Below are 19,407 nucleotides of genomic sequence, written 5' to 3'. Positions count from 1 at the left end.
TATATGCAAAGCATCTGGCATTAGTAGTTGTGCATTAAGTGATGATTACTGTTAATGCATATAACACCGTGAACTATCGAGACAACTTCCTGGAAGAGAGGTCTTTTCTGGAACCCCGAAATGAAGGGAAGGACCCCTCTTGATGTCTGGCCTCTGCATCCAAGTGACCCTTCTTTCTGCGATGTCCTCCCCACCCACTCCTGTATTGTGGTTTTGCCTTCTCAGGAGATGCAGGGTTGGGTGGGGTGCCTGCCTCCTGGGAGGGGGTTGGTTGTGGGCTCTGAAGTTTTTCCCCCCACCCCAGGCCCCAGTTCCCCTCTGGCAGGGAGTTGGCAGCCCCCCCCCCCCCCCCCCAAGGATGGCTGGGGCAGGGAGGCAAAGTGCTCTCAAAGCCTGGAGAAGGGCTTAAGCTTTCTGTCCATGGCTGGGAGCTGCCCCAGGTGCCCTCAGAGGGGCTGCAGTTTGGTTCACAGGGAGAGGGTGTGGGTCCAGCAGAGCAGCGAGTGGGAAGTGGGGGGCGAGGTGTGGGTCCTGTGCTGCCAGGAGCATTCCACGACACGGGTGGGGGTGCAGGGTGGAGATGGCTGGCGCTGGTTTTCTTCCCGAGTTTCGATCAGTGGGGCGGGGTTTAAGGCTGGGCTCTGTTGAGCTAGCAGCTTTTCTCTAGGAAACGAGAAGAGAGAAAAACAATGAAGGCTGTTCCCCGATCAGGTCAGGGGCACTGTCCCCTCAGCATGGGGAATTTGTGTCTCTGGTGGCCCCCTCCCCAAGAGCCGTGTGCTTGGGGTGGGGCTGGGGAGCATGGACATTCACACACAGCCTTCGCACACACACATACCCTTACGCACTCACAATATACCACCTGGTACACCCCCTTACATGCTGATGTGCACGAGTATCTTCTATGATGTTCACAGAGCTACGTGTGCACGCTCCCACCCTTATACATGCACAGCTAGCTTCCACAGTCGCGTGTGAACCATATATGCTTCCAGGGCCCCTACACTTTGACTTGTGCACACACATATTTTGTCCTACGTGGTCATCTGATCTCTGCACATTCACACTCATTGTCCTGCATTCAGTTAAAAGCTCCCCACGATGCACTCCCCACATGTCCCCCCCCCCCCACACACACACATGTCCCCGTTCTCTCTCTCTCTTGCCCCAGGTTGTCCTCAGAGAACGTGAGAGCAGGAGGAGTCCCGGGAAAGGCAGCCTTTAGTAGGCCAGGGCCTGGCTGGCGTGTGGGGGCTGAGAAGATAACAATCAAAGCTAATAGTTGATAGACACCACCCTGTGCTTGGTGCTGTTTTGGGCACTACGTGTATCATCTTGTTTGACATACACAGCAACCCTATGAAATAGGAATTATTATTCCCTTATTATAGTTGTGAACATGGAGGCACAGAGAGGTTAGGTCACTTGCCTGAGGCCACAGAGCTAGTCAGTAGTGGAGACAGAACCTGAACCCAGGCAGTCTGACTGATGCTCTTAACCATCAGCCTATAGGTCCTCTCTTCCTGATCCTGACCCTCAGGTCACTCTTGGGCTCTGCCCAAGGTACCCCGAGGACCCCAGGAGCTAGCTTCCAGGGAGTCCACGTACTGTGTGGGTTTCCCCAGGGCCAGCTGGGACTTCACCACGTCCAGAAAAACACCCAGGAGTCCCTGGTGGTTTACATTCCCATTTGGGGGCCTGTTTGGGGGCTCTCACCTTATAACCCCATCAGGCACCACAGAAGTGGTGACAGGGAAGGCACTTCAGGGAGATCCTGATCAGCCCCTACTCCTGTTTCACGAATTGCTGTGGGGCTGGCTTCTGCCTGGCTCCCAGACCCTGTTCTAGCTGTGAGAGCCCCGGCTGCCTGCAGGGGGAGTGAAGAGCAGGAGAAGCCAGGCCTGCTTCTGCTCCTGCCTGGAAGGGAATACCAGGAATGGGTCTGAGCCCTGGAAAATCCTGGAAAGATGTCTGGGACCAGGACTGGGATTAGCCTGCCCTGTCCAGTGACTTGCTGGCTGGCCCCCGCGGGAGACAATGTATGCATGCATGTTCGTGTATGTGCGTACATGCGTTCAGACGGGGCTCCCAGAGGTTCACGTGTCCTCTGGGAAAGAAATCACACAGTGGACCCAGTGGAAAGCCCCGAGGATCCTTGCAAAGGAGTACCCAACCATTTACAATACTCTGATCTACATTTATTGATACAGACAGGGTGAAACTGGCCACAAATCCATATGTGTAATCTGATCCCACCTCTGGGAAATACATATTTATATGAATAAGTGGAGCTTTTGCTAGAGTAGCATACAGCACTAAGCTAGAAACACGCATATATACATATGCCTTCAGATATATGCATATATATAATTATAACACACAAACTCCATAAGGGCATGGATCTTGATCTGTTTCATTGGCTACTTTATCGCTAGATCGTACTAGAACAGTACCTGGCACAGAGAAAGTGTCCAATAAATATGGGTTGAAGGAATGATGAAAGATATTTACATGTGGAAAAAGGCTGGAAGGTTAGGCACCAAAATGTTGACAGCGACTACCTCTAGGTTGTAGTTTTTGGAAGAGTTTTTATTTTTCCTAACTTTATTTCATTATCTGTTGTTCTAAAATTTTCAGTGATGAACTTGCATCATTTGTATAAAGAAAAGGAAATGCCACAAGCCTTACAATCCGGAAAGCAACAAGTGTCTGGGCAGGGCAGGAGGGGGTCACAGAGCCAGTCTCCCTTCCTGGAGGACAGCATTCTTAGGTGGATGGGATTATTTGTTGTATCTGAAACACCTAGCACAGTGCTTGGTGGTGAAAAGTGGCTGGGTAAATGTGATGGGTGGAGGATAGCCTTCATTGGCTTGCTGGGGTGGTGGGAGTGGGTAGGTGACTGGGGGCTTGGGGTCCTCCTCCGTGGGTCTCTATCCTAGACTCACGGCTCTCTATAATGCGGGATGAAATGAGTCCTGGCTTAGTGGGTTCTAGTCCTATCCTTGCTGTGTGCCCTGGGTAGGCTGCTTTCCCTCCCTGAGCCTCAGTTTCTTGTGCTGTAAAACAAGGGTATTGAACAAGATGACCTCTTAGATCTCTCTGCTCTGACATTTTACAACTGGCAGGTGTTATATGGGGTATTTTTGTTGTTGGGTCACTCTCTGGTTGTGCGTTATTGTGGTCTTTTATTTTTTTAATGTTTATTTATTTTGAGAGAGAGAGAGAACACAAGCAAGGGAGGGGCAGAGAGAGAATCCCAAGCAGACTCTGTGCTGACAGCGCAGAACTGAATGTGGGCCTGGAACTCACGAACCGTGAGATCATGACCTGAGCCGAAATCGAGAGTTGGACGCTTAACCGCCTGAGCCACCCAGGTGCCCCTGTGGTCTTCTTAACTGGAGTCTACATTCCTCAAGGTCAGGCATACGGTCTGACCCAGTCTGGGTGGCTCACAGCAGGCCCACTGTCAGGCCCCTTGGGCCCTGTCTGTGCTCAGCCTGCTGCTGTCTGCTCTTTCTCCAGCCGGGCCAGCCTTGTTCTCCGTGGACCCAACCAAGGGTTCCCGCCCTCATCACTGTCATGACTGAGTGGTTCCATGGATGAGGGGGCCATGACTCTTCGCTTTGGGGGGTGGGTGCGCTGCAGGGCAGAACATGCATCAGTGGGTTTAGGGATTAGATTAGATATTAGAATTTCCTAACCCTCGGGATAGATTGGGAGAGCCCCTTACCCTCCGCTTTCCCCCTTCTCAAACCTGTTTTCATTACCTCCTTCTTCTGGAAAAGCTTCCCAGAGGAAACCTCTATTTTCCCATCCCCCATCCTGACAGCTAACGCTGCTCCTGGTTCTGGTCTTATTTCTTAGGTTTGTGTGTATTTGGGTGTGGGACCACTTCTATCAGAGAGTTTCTTAAACGTTTGTGGACAATGATCCCTAGGAAGAAATTCATTTTATTTATTTTTATTTTATTCTTATTAAAAAATTTTAGATGTTTATTTATTTTTGACAGAGAGAAAGACAGCTCTGTCATGAGTGGGGGAGGGGCAGAGAGAGAGGGAGACACAGAATTTGAAACAGGCTTCGAGTTGTCAGCACAGAGCCCGATGTGGGGCTTGAACTCACAGACCGTGAGATCATGACCTGAGCCAGAGTCAGATGCTCAACCGAATGAGCCACCCAGGCGCCCCTATTCTTATTTTTTAAAATGTCTATTTATTTATTTTTGAGAGAGAGAGAAAGAGAGAGAGAGATAGAGACAGCAAGCAGGGAAGGGGAATCCCAAGCAGGCTCCGCCCTGTTAGCACAGAGCCCAATGTGGGGCTCAAACTCACAAAGGGTGACATCATGACCTGAGCGGAAACTAAGAGTCGGATGCTTCACCGACTGGGCCACCCAGGCGCCCTGGAAAAAATTCATTTTATATCACAGTTCTGTACACACTTACACACACACACACACACACACACACACAGAACAAAATTTCGTGGTGCCTCACTGTGATGCACGCTGATAGGCTGGTTGAGACCCATTCAATTGATTTCACAACCTCCTGCTGGGTTGTGACTTGCAGTTTTGAAAATACTGTTCCCTCAGACTGAAGTTCCTTGGGGGGCGGGGCAGAAGATTCAACCCCCATCCCCAATCCCTCCCGTGGTCCGGGTACAGCTCTGCAGATGGCCAGGGGAGGGATGCTGGCGAGGGGGATGAGTGGGGCGGGGGTGGGGGGGTGGGGGGGAGCTCATCCGGGTAACCCCCCCCCCCTTCCCCCACTTCCCAGTCCAGGACTTCTGGTGAGGCCTTACCTTACTTTCCCCAGCGCTGTAGGAATCCTGGGAACTTTCCCCTAGAAATTGCCCCATGGGCCTTTCACCCTCTGGGGTGTTAGGAGGCTGACCTTAGCAACACGTCTCACAAATATTTACCACATCAGGGGCACTTGGCTGCTAGCGACAGGGCACCCAACTGGCTGAACCTGATTGGTTCAGAGTGGCGGCGCCTGCGTGCTGAGCCCTGGACGGGCAAGTCTGGACTCCCAGGTTGTCTGGTGTGAACACCTCCCTCTTCCCTCGGTCCGGCCCTGCCCCGTTTCCCTCTCCCAGGCACCACTGGTTTGCTCCCCGATGCCTGGGAGGTCTCTCTCAGCTCCGCTAGTGGCGTGCTGAGCCAGCTTGTGCAAAAGCAGGGGAGCTAATTGTGCCCACTTTGTCCTGGCTCTGCAGTCACTGGCCCAAGCGCCATGCCGCAGGCCTCTTGAGAAGACCTGGGTTCGCGTCCTGCCTTGGCGTCTTGCCGTCTTTGAGATCTCAGGCACTTGCTTTTGTGCCTGTAGCGTAAGCAACCATAATGCTCGCTTCTTGGATTCTGGAAACAAGATGAAGGATCTGCCAAGGCCTGGCCCGGGCACAGCGATGGTGCCCAGAGGGTCCTCAACAGGCATTTGAGGAGTGCCTCATGAAACGTGATCGGGTTTTATGTGTAAAAGGTTCTTATTCCAAAGTAGGAGTTGGGGCATTGTCCCTTACTGCCTCTCTCAACCCTGAACTTGGGGACATACATTTAAATTCGGAACTGCCCTTGCTTTCCTCCAAGACCAGGACCCTGGGTCAAGGTTCTTCCAAAAGAGGAATTCCCCACTGTTACGCCAACACACCAACTTACAACCCGTTGCGGCCCCTCTCAGACCACCTCCCATTCTGTATTCATATGTGTATCCTCCGTGGGACTATATATTCCTTCAGAACGGGGATGGGGCCTTATCCATTTTTTTTTCAATGTTTATTTATTTTTGGGACAGAGAGAGACAGAGCATGAACGGGGGAGGGGCAGAGAGAGAGGGAGACACAGAATCGGAATCAGGCTCCAGGCTCTGAGCCATCAGCCCAGAGCCTGACGCGGGGCTCGAACTCCTGGACCGCGAGATCGTGACCTGGCTGAAGTCGGACGCTTAACCGACTGCGCCACCCAGGCGCCCCTATTTTTTATCTCCTGTATCATGTAGCTCAGTGCTGACCCAAAGTAGGAGTTCAATAAACACACACACACACACACACACACACACACACAGACACACAGACACACGACCATGTTTCTCAAATGCATTCATGCCCCCCACCTTCAGTGGTCGGTTGGGGATTGACTAATGCTTCAGAGAAGTAAGAGTCACAGGACCTCCAGAGGTTGAAAGATGGAAGGAAATCAATGAAACGAAACTGAACGGGGATCCATTCATTCATAAGGTATTTATTAAGTGCCTCCTGTATGCCAGGCACCATTCTTTTTTTTTTTTAAGTTTATTTTTGTTTATTTTGGGAGAGAGACAGAGAATGGGTGGGGGAGGGGCAGAGAGAAAGGTAGAGTAAGAATCCCAAGTGGGCTCCGGGCTGTCAGCGCAGAGCCTGATGTGGAGCTTGAACTCACAAACCACGAGATCATGACCTGAGCTGAAATCAAGAGTCAGATGCTTAACTGCCTGAGCCACCCAGGCGCCCCTGCCAGGTGCCATTCTAAGTGCAGAAGATACATAAATGAACAAAGGGGCCAAATGCCTGCCCTCATGAGGCTCACAGTCTGCTGTGGGAAGGCAGGTGAGCAAAATGAATAAGTACATGGAATGTTAGGAAGTGCCAGGAGCTAAGTGGAAAGAAAGAAAGCAGAGAAATGGCTAAAAAGTGTCAGAGGAGGGATAGACCCAGGGTTGCAATTGTGGTTTTAAGGCAGCAGAGAAGGTGACTTTTAGGCATGGGTATCGGCGGAGGATCATTCCAGGAAGAAGGAACAGCAAATGCAAAGGCTCTGAGGCATGAGTGTTCCTGGCACGCTCAAGAATAAATCAGGGGATCAGCTAGGTTAGGCCTGTCTCATGTCGTATACTTTTCTTTCCTTATTGTAATTGCAATGAAATACTTGTCTAATTACCTGTTCACTGTGTGTGTCTCCACGAGACTCTAGGCTTTCTTGATGTGGGGGCTGGGCTTTGCCCTCTGCTGAATTCTTAACCTTCAGAACAGGCTCCCGCACGCAGTCGGTGCTCAATCACATTTTGTTGATACAAAATTGAATAAATGTGAGTAACGAATGGCATTTGGGTCAAGAAATTGCGCAGGCAGGACAAGCTTGAGCCAAAGAGGTTGGGGAATTCTAGCGGTGGCCAGGGGCGAGCTTAGGGCCCCTGGGAGTTACAAGAAGCGGTGCCAGCCTGGCACTTTCCTGAAGGTGGGCCCAAGTGGTCAGGGGCTACAGAGCAGGAGGTGTGGCTGAGGAGGGTTAACCGGGAGCAGGGAGCCTGAGGACAGCCGTAACCGTGACCATAACCGTGACCCATCAGAGCCTTCACACTCCTGGGTTTGGTGTGAAGTCCGTGATTCGAGCTGTTTGTCCTTCGGCTGCTGCATGAATTGAGACCTCTCTGTGCACCTTTGTGTACGGGAGCAGATCGCTCAGGCCGTGAGGGCCTCGCATTCAAATCTCCAAACTGCGTCAGCATTCTCTCCATCACTGAATGATTGTTTATTTATTTATTTCAAAAAAAAATTTTAATGTTTATTTATTTTTGAGAGAGAGAGAGAGACAGAGTACGAGTGGGGATGGGCAGAGAGAGAGTGAGACACAGAATCCGGAGCAGGCTCCAGGCTCCGAGCTGTCAGCACAGAGGCCCACGAGGGGCTCAAACCCGCCAACTGCAAGATCATGACCTGAGCTGAAGTCGGACGCTCAACCAACTGAGCCACCCAGGCGCCCCTACTTAATTAATTATTTATTTATTTATTTATTTTTGATTTCTTGATTTTGATTTTATTTTTTTAAAATTGTTTTTAATGTTTATTTAATTTTGAGAGAGAGAGAGACTGAGTGTGAGTCGGGGAGAGGCAGAGAGAGACATAGAATCCAAAGCAGGCTCCAGGCTCTGAGCTGTCAGCGCAGAGCCCGACATGGGGCTCGAACTCACCGACCATGAGCTCATGACCTGAGCTGAAGTCGGGTGCTTAACCGACTGAGCCACCCAGGCGCCCCTTATTATTATTTTTAATGGAAGGAAACAGCAGCATTTGAGAACCGGGGCGATTCAAGAAGGTCCTTGGGTGTGACAGTCACGGATAAGGACTCATGTCTTAAAACAAATACTTATTGGTGCCTAGCGTATGCCAGACCCTGAGCTGGATAGAGTGGTGGACAAGTTATGACCAAGGGCTTAGTGGGTTGCTCCGTGGGACGGTGGCCTGAGCTGAGTGGTGGTCCTGGCTCCAGCCTGATCAGCTGTGTGGGTGGCCTTGAGCTAAAGTCACTCAGTTCACGGAGTGATGGGTCAAAGCAGGCTTAGAGGACATCTGGTGCCATCTCTTAGGTTACCCAAGGGTGCACAAGTCTCTGCACCCTGCCCTACACCCTGTGGGGGGCCTCAGTCTTTAAGTGTAAAATGGGGGCATTGGTCAGATGCCCTTGAAGTTCACTCTGGCTTTACTATTCTGTAACATTACAAATATGAGGAAGTTCTAGGGAGGTGGATTTGGTGCCATCCCACCGTGATCTCTGTCCTCCACCCTTAATGCCAGGGGGAGGGGTGGTAGAGTCCAGTTCACAGAGATGTTTCTCAAACACATTCACGGAGCCCGGAAGGCAGGCATCTGGCTTTCCTTGTTGCTGCAAGGTGGTCCCCAGGGGGGAGGGTTTGGAGGTGAGTCCTCAGTGGGATTCAGCCCATTTCCCCGATTCTCTTTCTAGACCCCAGAGTGGCTCCACGCTGCCTCCCTCTCCATGGCACACTCGGATTTCCTGCTGGGATCTTTTCGCTCTTCTTCTCTTCCTCACCTGGCCCCTTAGCGCTTTGATCTCCTTTGTTCTCCCCACCGAAGGCCCCACTACTTCTTCCCCTTGAGGTCATCTGTGGTTCAGCTTCGTGCAGGGGTGTGCCAAGTGGGGCGAGAAGAAGGAGGAAGGGTCTTCTAATCCTCTGGAGGGAGGGGGGACTTGCTCACTGTTGTCTGGCCTGCGGGTAGGGCAGCCACAGGATGGTTCACATTGCTAGGACTGACTTCCTCATAGCATGTCCCTTGAGTGTCCATTATGCCGAGTCCCTGCTTATTCTTGCTTTGAGTTGCATTATCAAAGGCACAGTATCCTAGTATCAGGGGCCATCCGGCTCTAGGAGCAGGCGGGTGGCGGGGAGGAAGAAATTGCCCTCCCACCATATAAAGAAGAAACTTTAGAAATTTCTAAAAATCCGAGCTGTCCAATGCTGCTCACCAGCAGTGGAGGAGCTTCAGGGAGCTTCAGTGGTGGTGGCTGGATGCCCCCTACCAGGCGTCCTGGACCTGGTGGGAGGCTCATGGAATACCAGAGGGCAGACACAGAATCTATCCTGGGGGGAGCCCCGGATTCCCGTGTCTGCTCCCAGTACCCCAAGGGAGTATTTTTCTTTTTCTTCTTATTTTTTTATTTTTTCTTAAAAAAATTTTTTTTTAACGTTTATTTATTTTTGAGACAGAGAGAGGCAGAGCATGAACGGGGGAGGGACTGAGAGAGAGGGAGACACAGAATCGGAAACAGGCTCCAGGCTCTGAGCTGTCAGCCCAGAGCCGTCAGCCCAGAGCCCAACTCGGGGCTCGAACTCACGGACCGTGAGATCATGACCTGAGCCAAAGTCGGACGCTTAACCGACTGAGCCACCCAGGCGCCCCTCTTCTTATTTTTTTAATATGAAATTTATTGTCAAATTGGTTTCCATACAACACCCAGTGCTCATCCCAACAGGTGCCCTCCTCAATGCCCATCACCCACTTTCCCCGGGAGTATTTTTCTAAATACATATTTTACTTCAGAGCCCAGGTGCCCCTGATCTGTAAGCTGATACACTCAGTGTGTGACCCAAGTGGATGGGCCTGGGCTGCGTGCCTGTGGAAGGAGCGGGGACATAGGCTGGGCTTGGAAATGCGCCACTTGCCCAGATCCTGGATGGAGATGCCTGGTTGGAGTGGGGTGGCGCCTCATGGATGATTGCTGGGTTGAGCAAGAGAAGGGACTTGGACACCCTGTTTTTCGGTTTCATTTCCAAATCCTGGAGCGTCTTTCAGCCAACGATGACAATAACACCTCTATTAACCTCGTAGTTTCTCCTAGTGCCACCAAGCGCCTTCCTTCTCCAATTATTGCAGGTAGATTCTCCCTCGAGAAGCTTCACTCTCTTCTGTCCAGTGTCTCCTGGGCACTCAGACGCTCCATCTGAACCCTGTCTCTCCTTTCCCACCCCCCCATCTCCTTCTCTGGGAAGCCTTCCTTGAATGACCCACAGTGACTGCTCGGGGCCATCGCTCCCACCCCCAGCCCCGGGGTCCAGGTCTCGGGCTGCTTCCTTGTCTTTGGGACGGGCCCAGCTCTCCTGCTGGTCTGGGAGCTCCGAGGGCAGGGTCTGGGCCTCCTTCTCCCTTGGGCTCCGCACGTGTTGGGCCCCTGTTCTCCAGCCGTGTCAGAATAGGTCAGCTGGAGCCAGTGACAGATACAGTCAGGCCAAGAACATCTTGCTCCCCAAGGCCCAGCCCAGGCATGGGAGGGGATAAAAGTCTCGTGCTGGGGCCTCGGGGCAGGAACTCACACACTTCGATTATTGTCCGTCTGTCTGCCTGCAGCTGTGTGACCTTCTGTCTCTACCATGTCTCACCCCTCCTGCCAGGCCCAGAGGGGCTTCAGTGTTCGCTCGGCCTGCTCTCCTCGCTCTGGGGGCTGTGGCAGAGGCAGCTTTAGTAGCAGGAGCTTCGGTTCTTTTGGGGGGCGCAGGGGGGGCTTTCGTGGGAGGGCCTGGGCATCAGGGGGAAGGCTAGGGGTGTGGCTTGGGGAGGGCCGCTGTGGGCCTGGGCTTTCCCTGTGCCCTCCGGGGGGCATCCGGGAAGTGACCATCAACCACAGTCTGCTGACCCCCTTGAAGATTGAGATTGACTCCCAGTTCCAGGCGGTGCGGACTCAGGAGACCCAAGAGATCAGGACCCTCAACAACCAGTTTGCTTCCTTCATTGACAAGGTGAGGGTCAACTCGGCTAAGCCCCTCTCTCTGGGCCTCCCTTGGAGGAACTGTCCTCGGTGGGTTTCGGAATGGAGAAGTTTCCTTGGCTACCACTTTTCTAATCACTTCTGCAGTGAGGAAGTCCTTCCAGTGGTTTAACTGCAGTCCTGATTAGGCTGAGGCCCTGCTGTTCTATGGTTGGGGCACAGGGACAGAGAACAGTTGTTCAACAGTGGGAAGCCCCTCCCCTATTAGCCATCCTGATCATTTTGATGTGCTCAGAGCCTCATTCGAGGGCGTGAGGCTGCCCCTGTCCAGGCTGGATTTGGGAGATAGGGGAAAGGTGGGCTAAGTGGTGGTGGGGGGTTCCTGGGGCTTGACTTTCCAGAGCCTGTGGCCAGGGAGTCCTACTGGAGCCTCAGGGACCCTCTGTTTGTGCTGCAGGTGCGGTTCCTGGAGCAGCAGAACAAGGTCCTGGAGACTAAGTGGCACTTGCTACAGCAGCAGGGGGTAAGCGACAGTCCCCAGGGCCTGGAGTCTTTCTTCGAGGCCTATGTGGCCCAGCTCAAGAGGTGGCTGGAGCAGCTCCAGAGAGAACGAGGGGCCCTGGATGCCGAGCTGAAGTTTTGCCAGGACCAGGAGGAGGAGTATAAGGCCAAGTAGGCAAACCCCAGTGCCCCCGGGGGCCCGGGTGGGGTCCAGGAGGATTTGGATCGGGGCTGTTGGTTGGAGGGTCTCCCACATGCTGAGCTCCCAGAGACACATGGGTGGCCTCCCTTCTGCATCCCAAGCCCTCTGATTCTCAGGGTGCCCTGCTGTCACAGGTAAGGAGGCCCCACAGTGCCTGATGCCCAGGTCTAGAGAGCCTCAGTTCCAATAGATCCAGCTACAAGGGCCATGTGTCCGGTCAGGGCTGGGAGGGGCCTGTTTAAACAATGCCGCAGTGGGTTTTTCCTCGATAAATCCTGTTGAGCAAGCTGTGGGCTAAAATGACTCAGATGTTCTCTGGTCTCGGTAGTGGAAGGGAATCCATTTAGGGGGACCATCCCCAGGCTTGTGGCATGATTCACAGTTGGGCTGTGTTTCTGGGCTCCCCACCTAGGTCACCTGGTGGTGTGGAGAGAGCCCTGGACTAACCAGAGGCTTGGGTTTGGCGACTGTGAGCAAAGGGTAGCTGTGTGGCCTTTTACCTTTGCCGGCCTCAGTTCCTTACCTGTAGGTTGGGAACATGTCACCTGCTCTTCTCATCTCCCAGAGCCATTGGGAGGATGGCTTGTGAGGCGGGGTGGGTCCTGCAAAGAGCACAGGATTGGGACCGGGAGAGCTGGTCCTAGATCTGCTCGAGCCACCTAATTATCTACGACTTGGGCAAAGTCACGTGATCTCCCTGACACAATCCAAAATGTCCCCTTCACATGACGATTGTGAGTAGTGAGGAGAGGTGTGGGAATGTGCCTTATAGACGTGAAGGAAAGTGGCCTCATGTGGTCGGGTGGACACGGGCTGAAAGAGTGGAGAGGGTCATAGCCAGATTGTGACAATGACCTCCTGATAGGGAAGGTAGGGGAGCTGGCTGGTTATCTGTCCTGCTTGGAAGCATCTAAAGGCAAGAGGGGCCTTTCCTGGGAGGTTGTGCTTGGAGGAGGGGCATGGGTTCTGATCTCACCACCTCAGGCATCGTCCTTCTGTACGTATTTGACAGGTATGAGCAGGAGGCCTACAGGCACGCCACACTTGAGAATGACTTTGTGGTCCTAAAAAAGGTGAGGGGGGGGTTGTCCAGCTGCTTCCTGCGGATCCTGAGCATCCACCATGCACCTTTAAAGCCCAATTCAGGGCTGGGAGGGCAGGGGGTGGGAATCCTAATGCAGCACATGATCTCATGCAGCCTGTAGGGGGCCCCAGGGAAATGAGACATCTATGTAGACAGAGAGACCCCAGGACAAGATCGGATGGAAGGACTGCATGATGAGCTCTGGGTGTCACTGTGGGAGAGGGTGGGGAGGGAGTGGAAGAAGCAGAACTGGTTGAGAGTAATCCGGGAAGGCTTCCTGAAGGCAGTGTGGGTCAGTGTCAGGCAAAAGGGAGAACAGGGTGGGGCGGGGTTGGAGGAGGAAGGAGTGGGTCTGCGGGGAGAGCTGTGGATGAGTATTGGGCAGTGCGCGACCAGAATTCCTGAGCCAGAGCGGGACCCACAAGCAGGAAGTGGGAGTACATGGCTTCTGTCTTCCTGTCCCCAGGATGCAGATGGGGTTTTCCTGAGCAAGATGGAGCTAGAAGGCACACTGGAGTCTCTGCAAGGGTACTTCTGCTTCTTGAGGCATCTGTATGAAGAAGTGAGGATCCACCAATGCGGGGTGGTGGTCTGCTGAGGGCAGGTGGGAGTGAGGGGAGGGGATGGGGCCGGCAGGCTCCCTGGCCACAGTGGGAGTGACCAGGAGGCGAAGCCTGGTTAGGGTGACTTGGATCCAGTCATGCAGACATTTGACAAGCAAATACTGAGAATGTACTGTGTAGATTGCTAGGTCCTGGAGATGCACTAGTCAATAACCAGACACAAATCACAACGCCTGCTTTCTGCTGGGAGACAGGCAATAAACAATAGACCTACTAAAGAAGTAAATTGTAGAGTACGTTAGAACGCGATCAGTGCTATGGCCAACAGGAAAAATCAGAGAAGGGAAAGGGGGCCTAAGAAGGTGGGGAGGGGGTAAGGCAGGTGGCAATTTCAGATAGGGTGGTCAGAGTGGCCTTAATTAATTTTTTTTTTTTACGTTTACTTTTTTTGATAGAGAGACAGAGCACAGGTGGGGGAGGGGCAGGGAGAGAGGGAGACACAGAATCCGAAACAGGCTCCAGGCTCTGAGCTGTCAGCACAGAGCCCGACACGGGGCTCGAACTCACAAACCACGAGATCATGACCTGAGCCGAAGTCGGACGCTTACCCGACTGAGCCACCCAGGCACCCTGAGGGGCCTTATTTGGAAGACAAAGTTTGAGAGAAGATTAGAAGGCTGGTGGGGAAGTTAACCAGGCAGGTGGAACCGGGGAATTGCAGGTGGAGCGCAGGGCTGCCAGTGGAGCACTGGTATCTTCGTGGAAATGAAGAGGCTGTGGGGGTTGGAGCAGAAGGAGCGAGAGGGAGGCAGGTGTGATAAGAAGTCAGGGCAGTGATGGGGACCAGGCGATTTCGAGCTTGCAGGACATTTACCTTTAATGTCCACGCTGCAAGAGTCATCAGACATCACCTCCTACAACCCTCCTTTTCAGGAGAGGAGACAACAGAGGGCATGCTCAGCACCACCCAGGGGAATGAGGGCTGCCCCCTGACGGAGTGTGGGCAGAAGTCAGGCATCCTGACAACCTGCCCGGGACTCCAAGGGGGAAAGGGAGCAGGGGCAGGTGGACACTGAGTCAGTCTTCCCTGCAGGAGCTGAACCAGCTCCAGACCCAGGCCAGCGACACGTCCGTGGTGCTGTCCATGGACAACAACCGCTGCTTGGACTTCAGTGACATCATCGCTGAGGTCCGTGCCCGGTACGAGGAGATTGCCCGGAACAGCAAAGCCGAGGCCGAGATGCTGTACCAGACCAAGGTGCCAGGGCCAGGGGGCAGCACCGGGCTGGAAAGGGCTGTGTCTCCATGCCCATGCCCCAGGGTGGTCGTCCCCCTTGGTCCCCTTGGGGCAGTTCTGATAACCTCCTTGGGGCTCCAGGGCTGGGTGGGCATGGCCACTTCCCCTCTCCAGGAGGGGGGCAGTGAGGGAAACCAGGGGACACCAGCCCAGACTGGCGTGGGCTCGTCCCACCGTGTCCTGCCTTCAGCGTTTCACCTGCATTCCGAGTGAGGATGCGAGGAGGTGAAGAATTGGGGACACGATGTTTCTCATGGTCTTGGGGTCAAAGGTGAAGGTCCTCTCAACTAATGGTGTCACCTCTGTCCCCCTCAGTACCAGGAGCTTCAGGCGTCTGCCCAGCTTCACGGGGATAGCATGAAGGAAACCAAAGTCCAGATTTCTCAGTTGCAGCAGGCGAGTCAGAGGCTGCAAAGTCAGATTGAGAACCTCAAGAAGCAGGTAAGGCTCCCAGAGCTCCCCAAGCCCTCCCGGTACTCTCTTGGTGCCAGGGTCACTGCTAGGTTTGTGTCCAGGTTTGAGTACTGGCTGAAGCTTTGGATAATTTGGGTGGAGAGAACCTCAAGCCCCATTTCGGAGGAATTTGACCTCCCTCTGAATTCAAGCCTGTGTGTGTTTTGCACTGAACAACTCCAGGGGGCGCTGCTCGCGCTGCCTTTCATGGCCAGGTGTACATTTGGCTTTTGGCTCCTTGGGGGAGAGTGTTAATCCATCTGTTTTCTAGTCTTTTCGTTTGAGTCTTACTTCTCAAGCCCAGCGGAGACTCTAAGGCTAGGTGCTGACTTTCTGGGTCCCGCGTTGGGGAGTGTGAGAGCCAGGAACTCAGGGGGCAGGCGAGATGGGAAGTGGAATGGGGGTGCATGGGGGGGCAAGCCCTCCGTAAGCAGATGCTTTAGATGCTATGTGTGGGTTGGAGGTGATGCTGTAGGTGGCTGGTGTGGGCTGGCAGGGGGAGAGGGAGAGGGCAGCAAGGAGAGAGACATGGTTTCCTGCTAGTCCCGGAGACCTCACTTCTAGACGTGAAGGATTACAGACTCTTCAGCTCTCAGTATCTTTGCACCCACTTTCCCCAAACCCGAAGAATCGGTTTTGGGATCGGCAGAGGGTTGAGAGCCGAGACGGCAGATCAGGCGGGCTCCTCACGCACTTCAGCTTGGCAAGCAGGGCGCGCGTGTGACCCGTCCACTCCCCGGTGGGGCCCCCCCTGGGAAAGCCCTTGGAGCTCAGGCCATTCAAAGCCCAGACGCAGTCTCCACCCATCCTCACCTGCTCTCCTGTGGGATGTGATTCGGGACCCGAGATGAAGGTGACCAGGTCCTATTGTTCAATTTGCTGCCAGTGTTTTGTCCATAGATTTGAATTCCTTGCTTGCGAATGCCTCGGCAATGTCTGTTAAAATGCAGATCCCTGGGCCTCTGTCAGACTGAGGGAATCAGTATCTAAGGGCAGAGCCCAGATACTTTCTAAGCTCAGTTCGTTCACCAGGGTGACTGAGGGTGCGGAGCCTCAGCCCAGCAGCCAGTACTTAGGAGTGCTACTCTGTCCCCACATCTGGGCCCCACAGCTTCTGCCACACAGCAAGGTGCCTGTCCTGCGAGAATCCCTCTTGGGAATTCTTCCCACCCGGCCCCATTTTCCTGCACACACACATGGTGGACTGGATATCCTTCTGCCAGACCTAGGGCAGAGCCCCACAGTCTAGGACCAGACATCAGCTGTCCGGGGTTAGGGTCCCAGTTCTGCCCCTCACCGCTTTTCTGAACCTCAGTTTCTTCATTTGTAGGATAGAGATGATATTTCCCAACAACAAGGTGCTTGTGAATAGAATACAAAAGAAAAGAATAGAAAAACATAGAATAGAATAGAATAGAATAGAATAGAATAGAATAGAATGGAATGAGACTACACTGGGACTAGAATAATGAGAGCCTTTAGGGAATGCCTTCTTTCCTGACCCAAACAGGAGGGTAAACCCACTGGATGGCAGATTAGATAGAGAAGTTGTTCCCCTTCTGGGAGTTTTCTATCAGATCAGAGAGGTAAGCACAGAGAGTGTATTTCTCAACCCCCAAACCGAGGCACATGGTTTGATATATAGTAAAACCTTGGCTTGCAAGTAACTTGTTCTGCGAGCGTTCCGCAAGGCGAGCAAACATTTCTAATGTATTTTAACTTGACAAACGAGCGATGTCTGGCAATACGAGTAGTATGTGACACTGAATGTCACATGATCACAACGGAGCCAATGGTTCTTGAAATTCGCTTTGATATAGGAGTGCTTTGGATTACAAGCATGGTTCTGGAATGAATTACGCTCCCATACCAAGGTTTTACTGTACTTTGATAACAGGACAAAGTGTTTGAAATGGGGCTGTTCTCAAACCATCAAGGATGGTGGTCACCCTCAAGATGAGACTTGTAGATACTGCTCCATACAGGACAGGAAGGGCATTAAGTGCCTGGGTAGAGCTAAAGTGCCTCGGGTAAGGAGCTAAGGGGCAGGAGTGGGAAGAAATAGGGGAAGATCATCGGAGGAGGTGAGACAGGAAGCAGATGAGTTTGCTGTGGCTGCCGTAACAAAGTACCACCAACTTGGAGGCTTGAAAACACCAGACCGTGTATTGTCTCAGTTCTGGAGACTAGAGGCATGCCATCGGGTGTTAGCAGGTGCGCTCCCTCTGAAGGAGCTGGGCGGGGGAATCCTTCCTTGCCTTTTCCTAGCCTTTGGCGGCCCTGGGACTCCTGGGCATTCTTTGTCTTACGGTTGCATCACTCCAGTCCCTGCTTCCGTTGTCACAAGGCGTCATCTCTCTGTGCTTGTCTCCGTGTTCTCTTGTCTTTTTCTAGGGACACAACTCATTGGATTTAGGGCTCATCTTGCATGCAGGATGCTATCATCTTGTGGTCCTTAATGCATTACGTTTGCAAAGACCCTCTTTCCAAATAAAACCACAGTCTGAAGTTCTGGGTGGACATGACATTTTTGGGGACACTATTCGACCCACTCGGGGAGTTAAGGAAGCAGAAGAGGCAATGCGTTCCCTTAGGATGAGAGCAACGGGGAAGTGGGGGTGACCATGGATACTTTGAGCTCATGAGATTGTGGTCTACCCTGGGCTTTAAGCTCCATCCACAGCAGGTGACTTGGGAGGCTGTATTGGGCTTGCAGCCACTTTCTCCCTCATTTCTACACCCATCCCAGAATGCCGACCTGCAGGCCACCATCGCTGATGCTGAGCAGCGTGGGGACCTGGCCCTGAAGGACGCCCAGGCCAAGCTGGAGGAGCTGGAGGCTGCTCTGAGAGCGGCCAAGCAGGACTTGGCCCGGATGCTGCGGGAGTACCAGGAGCTCATGGGCATGAAGCTGGCCCTTGATGTGGAGATCGCCACCTACCGCAGGCTGCTGGAGGCTGAGGAGTGCAGGTGGGGGGCCTGGGAACTCAGCTGAGGGGGCAAAGGGCGATGGACTGCCACTGCAGTGCTCTCCTTGCTGAGGGGGATTCTGAGATTTCCTGGCACTCCGAGCCACTAAGGGCAACCCATTCTGCTGGGGGGCGGGGAGGCAGAGATTTAAAATTGGGACTGTGGGTTTTATCTGCTGATTGGGTATGTGAGCTGCTCCAAGAAGCTAAAAAGCATAGGGAATGCATTCTTTGCAGCCCTTCTTAGCATTTCCTTCTCTTGTCCTTTCTCCATCAGGATGTCTGGGGAATGCACCAGCCAGGTCACTGTCTGTGAGTATCAGGGGACTTGGGGAGAGGGGTCCCCGTGGGGAGCTGAGGACCCTGCCGTGACTCTGGCGCATTTCTTGGCAGCTGTAGGGGGAGGCAGCACCATTGTGTCTGGAGGAGCTGGTGGTGACCTGAGGGGCGCTTGTGGACTCAGAGGCGGGAAAGGCAGCTTCGGGTCTGGCTGCTCCAGCATCGTGACCGGAGGCTCCAGCGTCACCCTGGGCTCTGGGCAGGGCCCGGTTTGGGGCCCCTGCTCTGTGTCCGGCTCCGGCTTCAGCTCTGGCTCCAGCTCCGGCGGCCACACCATCCTGAAGAAGACGGTGGAGTCAAGTCTGAAGACGTCCGTCACATACTGAGTGACCTGGCAGCCACTTGCTCCTCTTGCCTTCCAGAACCTTCTCAGCCCAGTTCCCACCTCCACCGCCCTTCCTGGCCAGCTCTGTGTCACTTGCCCACAACCTGAGCCAGCTCACAGGGGACTCTGCACAAGTCAATAAAATCATGCCTGCCCGCTGTTCCGAATGTTTGCCCAGTCTCCCTTGCTCTGCATACTGACCCACATCTCCTTTGCCTGCTGTCCACCCCAGGCCAAGTCCACAGCACCCTGTCCTCTAGCCAGCCAGCCTCGTCCTCTCCTCCCCGCAGCCCTCAGGAGGAGCTGGGAACCCTCTGATGGGCTTGGCCAGCCAAATATTGTCCTTTGTGGGGAGGGGAGGGGCCTGAGGCCCACTGACCAGAGCCTGCGGGCTGGAATCACGGGCCAACCTGCCTACTCCTCTTCCTCTGTCTCTGGACCATTTCTCTAGCTCTTCTGTGACATGAAACAGCACCCACTTCTCCCTGAGGGGGCATCTTCCCTTCTCTCTCTCCCCTCTCCCACTCTTTCCCTTTCACGAATTCTACTGAGTGCAAACCATACTTGAGGCACTGTGCCAGGACTGGGCTATGCTGGCAAGCTGGATCAATCCCAGCCTGCCCTCCTAATGGGTTCAGTCTCTCTTTCTCTCTCTTTGAGTAAATTCTATGTCCAATGTGGGCTCAAACTCATGACC

The 19,407-nt window shown here is 53.5% G+C and overlaps 1 protein-coding gene across 1 annotated transcript; it reads left to right on the top strand.

Annotated features, from left to right (window-relative positions):
- Nucleotides 1–10,481: 10,481 nt before the first annotated feature.
- Nucleotides 10,482–18,800, top strand: KRT78 (keratin 78). The gene is made up of 9 exons (XM_047866692.1): nt 10,482–11,008; nt 11,435–11,649; nt 12,693–12,753; nt 13,231–13,326; nt 14,421–14,585; nt 14,940–15,065; nt 17,827–18,047; nt 18,324–18,358; nt 18,440–18,800. The coding sequence occupies exons 1-9, from the start codon at nt 10,643–10,645 to the stop codon at nt 18,709–18,711; spliced, it is 1,557 nt and encodes a 518-aa protein (XP_047722648.1). The 5' UTR covers nt 10,482–10,642; the 3' UTR covers nt 18,712–18,800.
- The last annotated feature ends 607 nt before the right edge of the window (nt 18,801–19,407 follow it).

The sequence above is a fragment of the Prionailurus viverrinus genome, chromosome B4 (genome assembly GCF_022837055.1).
Source record: "Prionailurus viverrinus isolate Anna chromosome B4, UM_Priviv_1.0, whole genome shotgun sequence".
In the NCBI taxonomy this organism is placed as follows: Eukaryota; Metazoa; Chordata; class Mammalia; order Carnivora; family Felidae; genus Prionailurus; species Prionailurus viverrinus.
The sequence above is the reverse complement of the archived record's forward strand: the minus strand, read 5'-3'. Positions and strand labels throughout refer to the sequence as shown.

What these genes read in the sequence shown, in the direction of transcription:
- KRT78 (XM_047866692.1), top strand. Translation starts at nt 10,643, where the DNA reads ATGTCTCACCCCTCCTGCCAGGCCCAGAGGGGCTTCAGTGTTCGCTCG. An exon ending in GAGGAGGAGTATAAGGCCAA is followed by an intron (nt 11,650 to 12,692) that starts GTAGGCAAACCC and finishes CGTATTTGACAG; the next exon opens with GTATGAGCAGGAGGCCTACA. An exon ending in CTGGAGGCTGAGGAGTGCAG is followed by an intron (nt 18,048 to 18,323) that starts GTGGGGGGCCTG and finishes TTTCTCCATCAG; the next exon opens with GATGTCTGGGGAATGCACCA.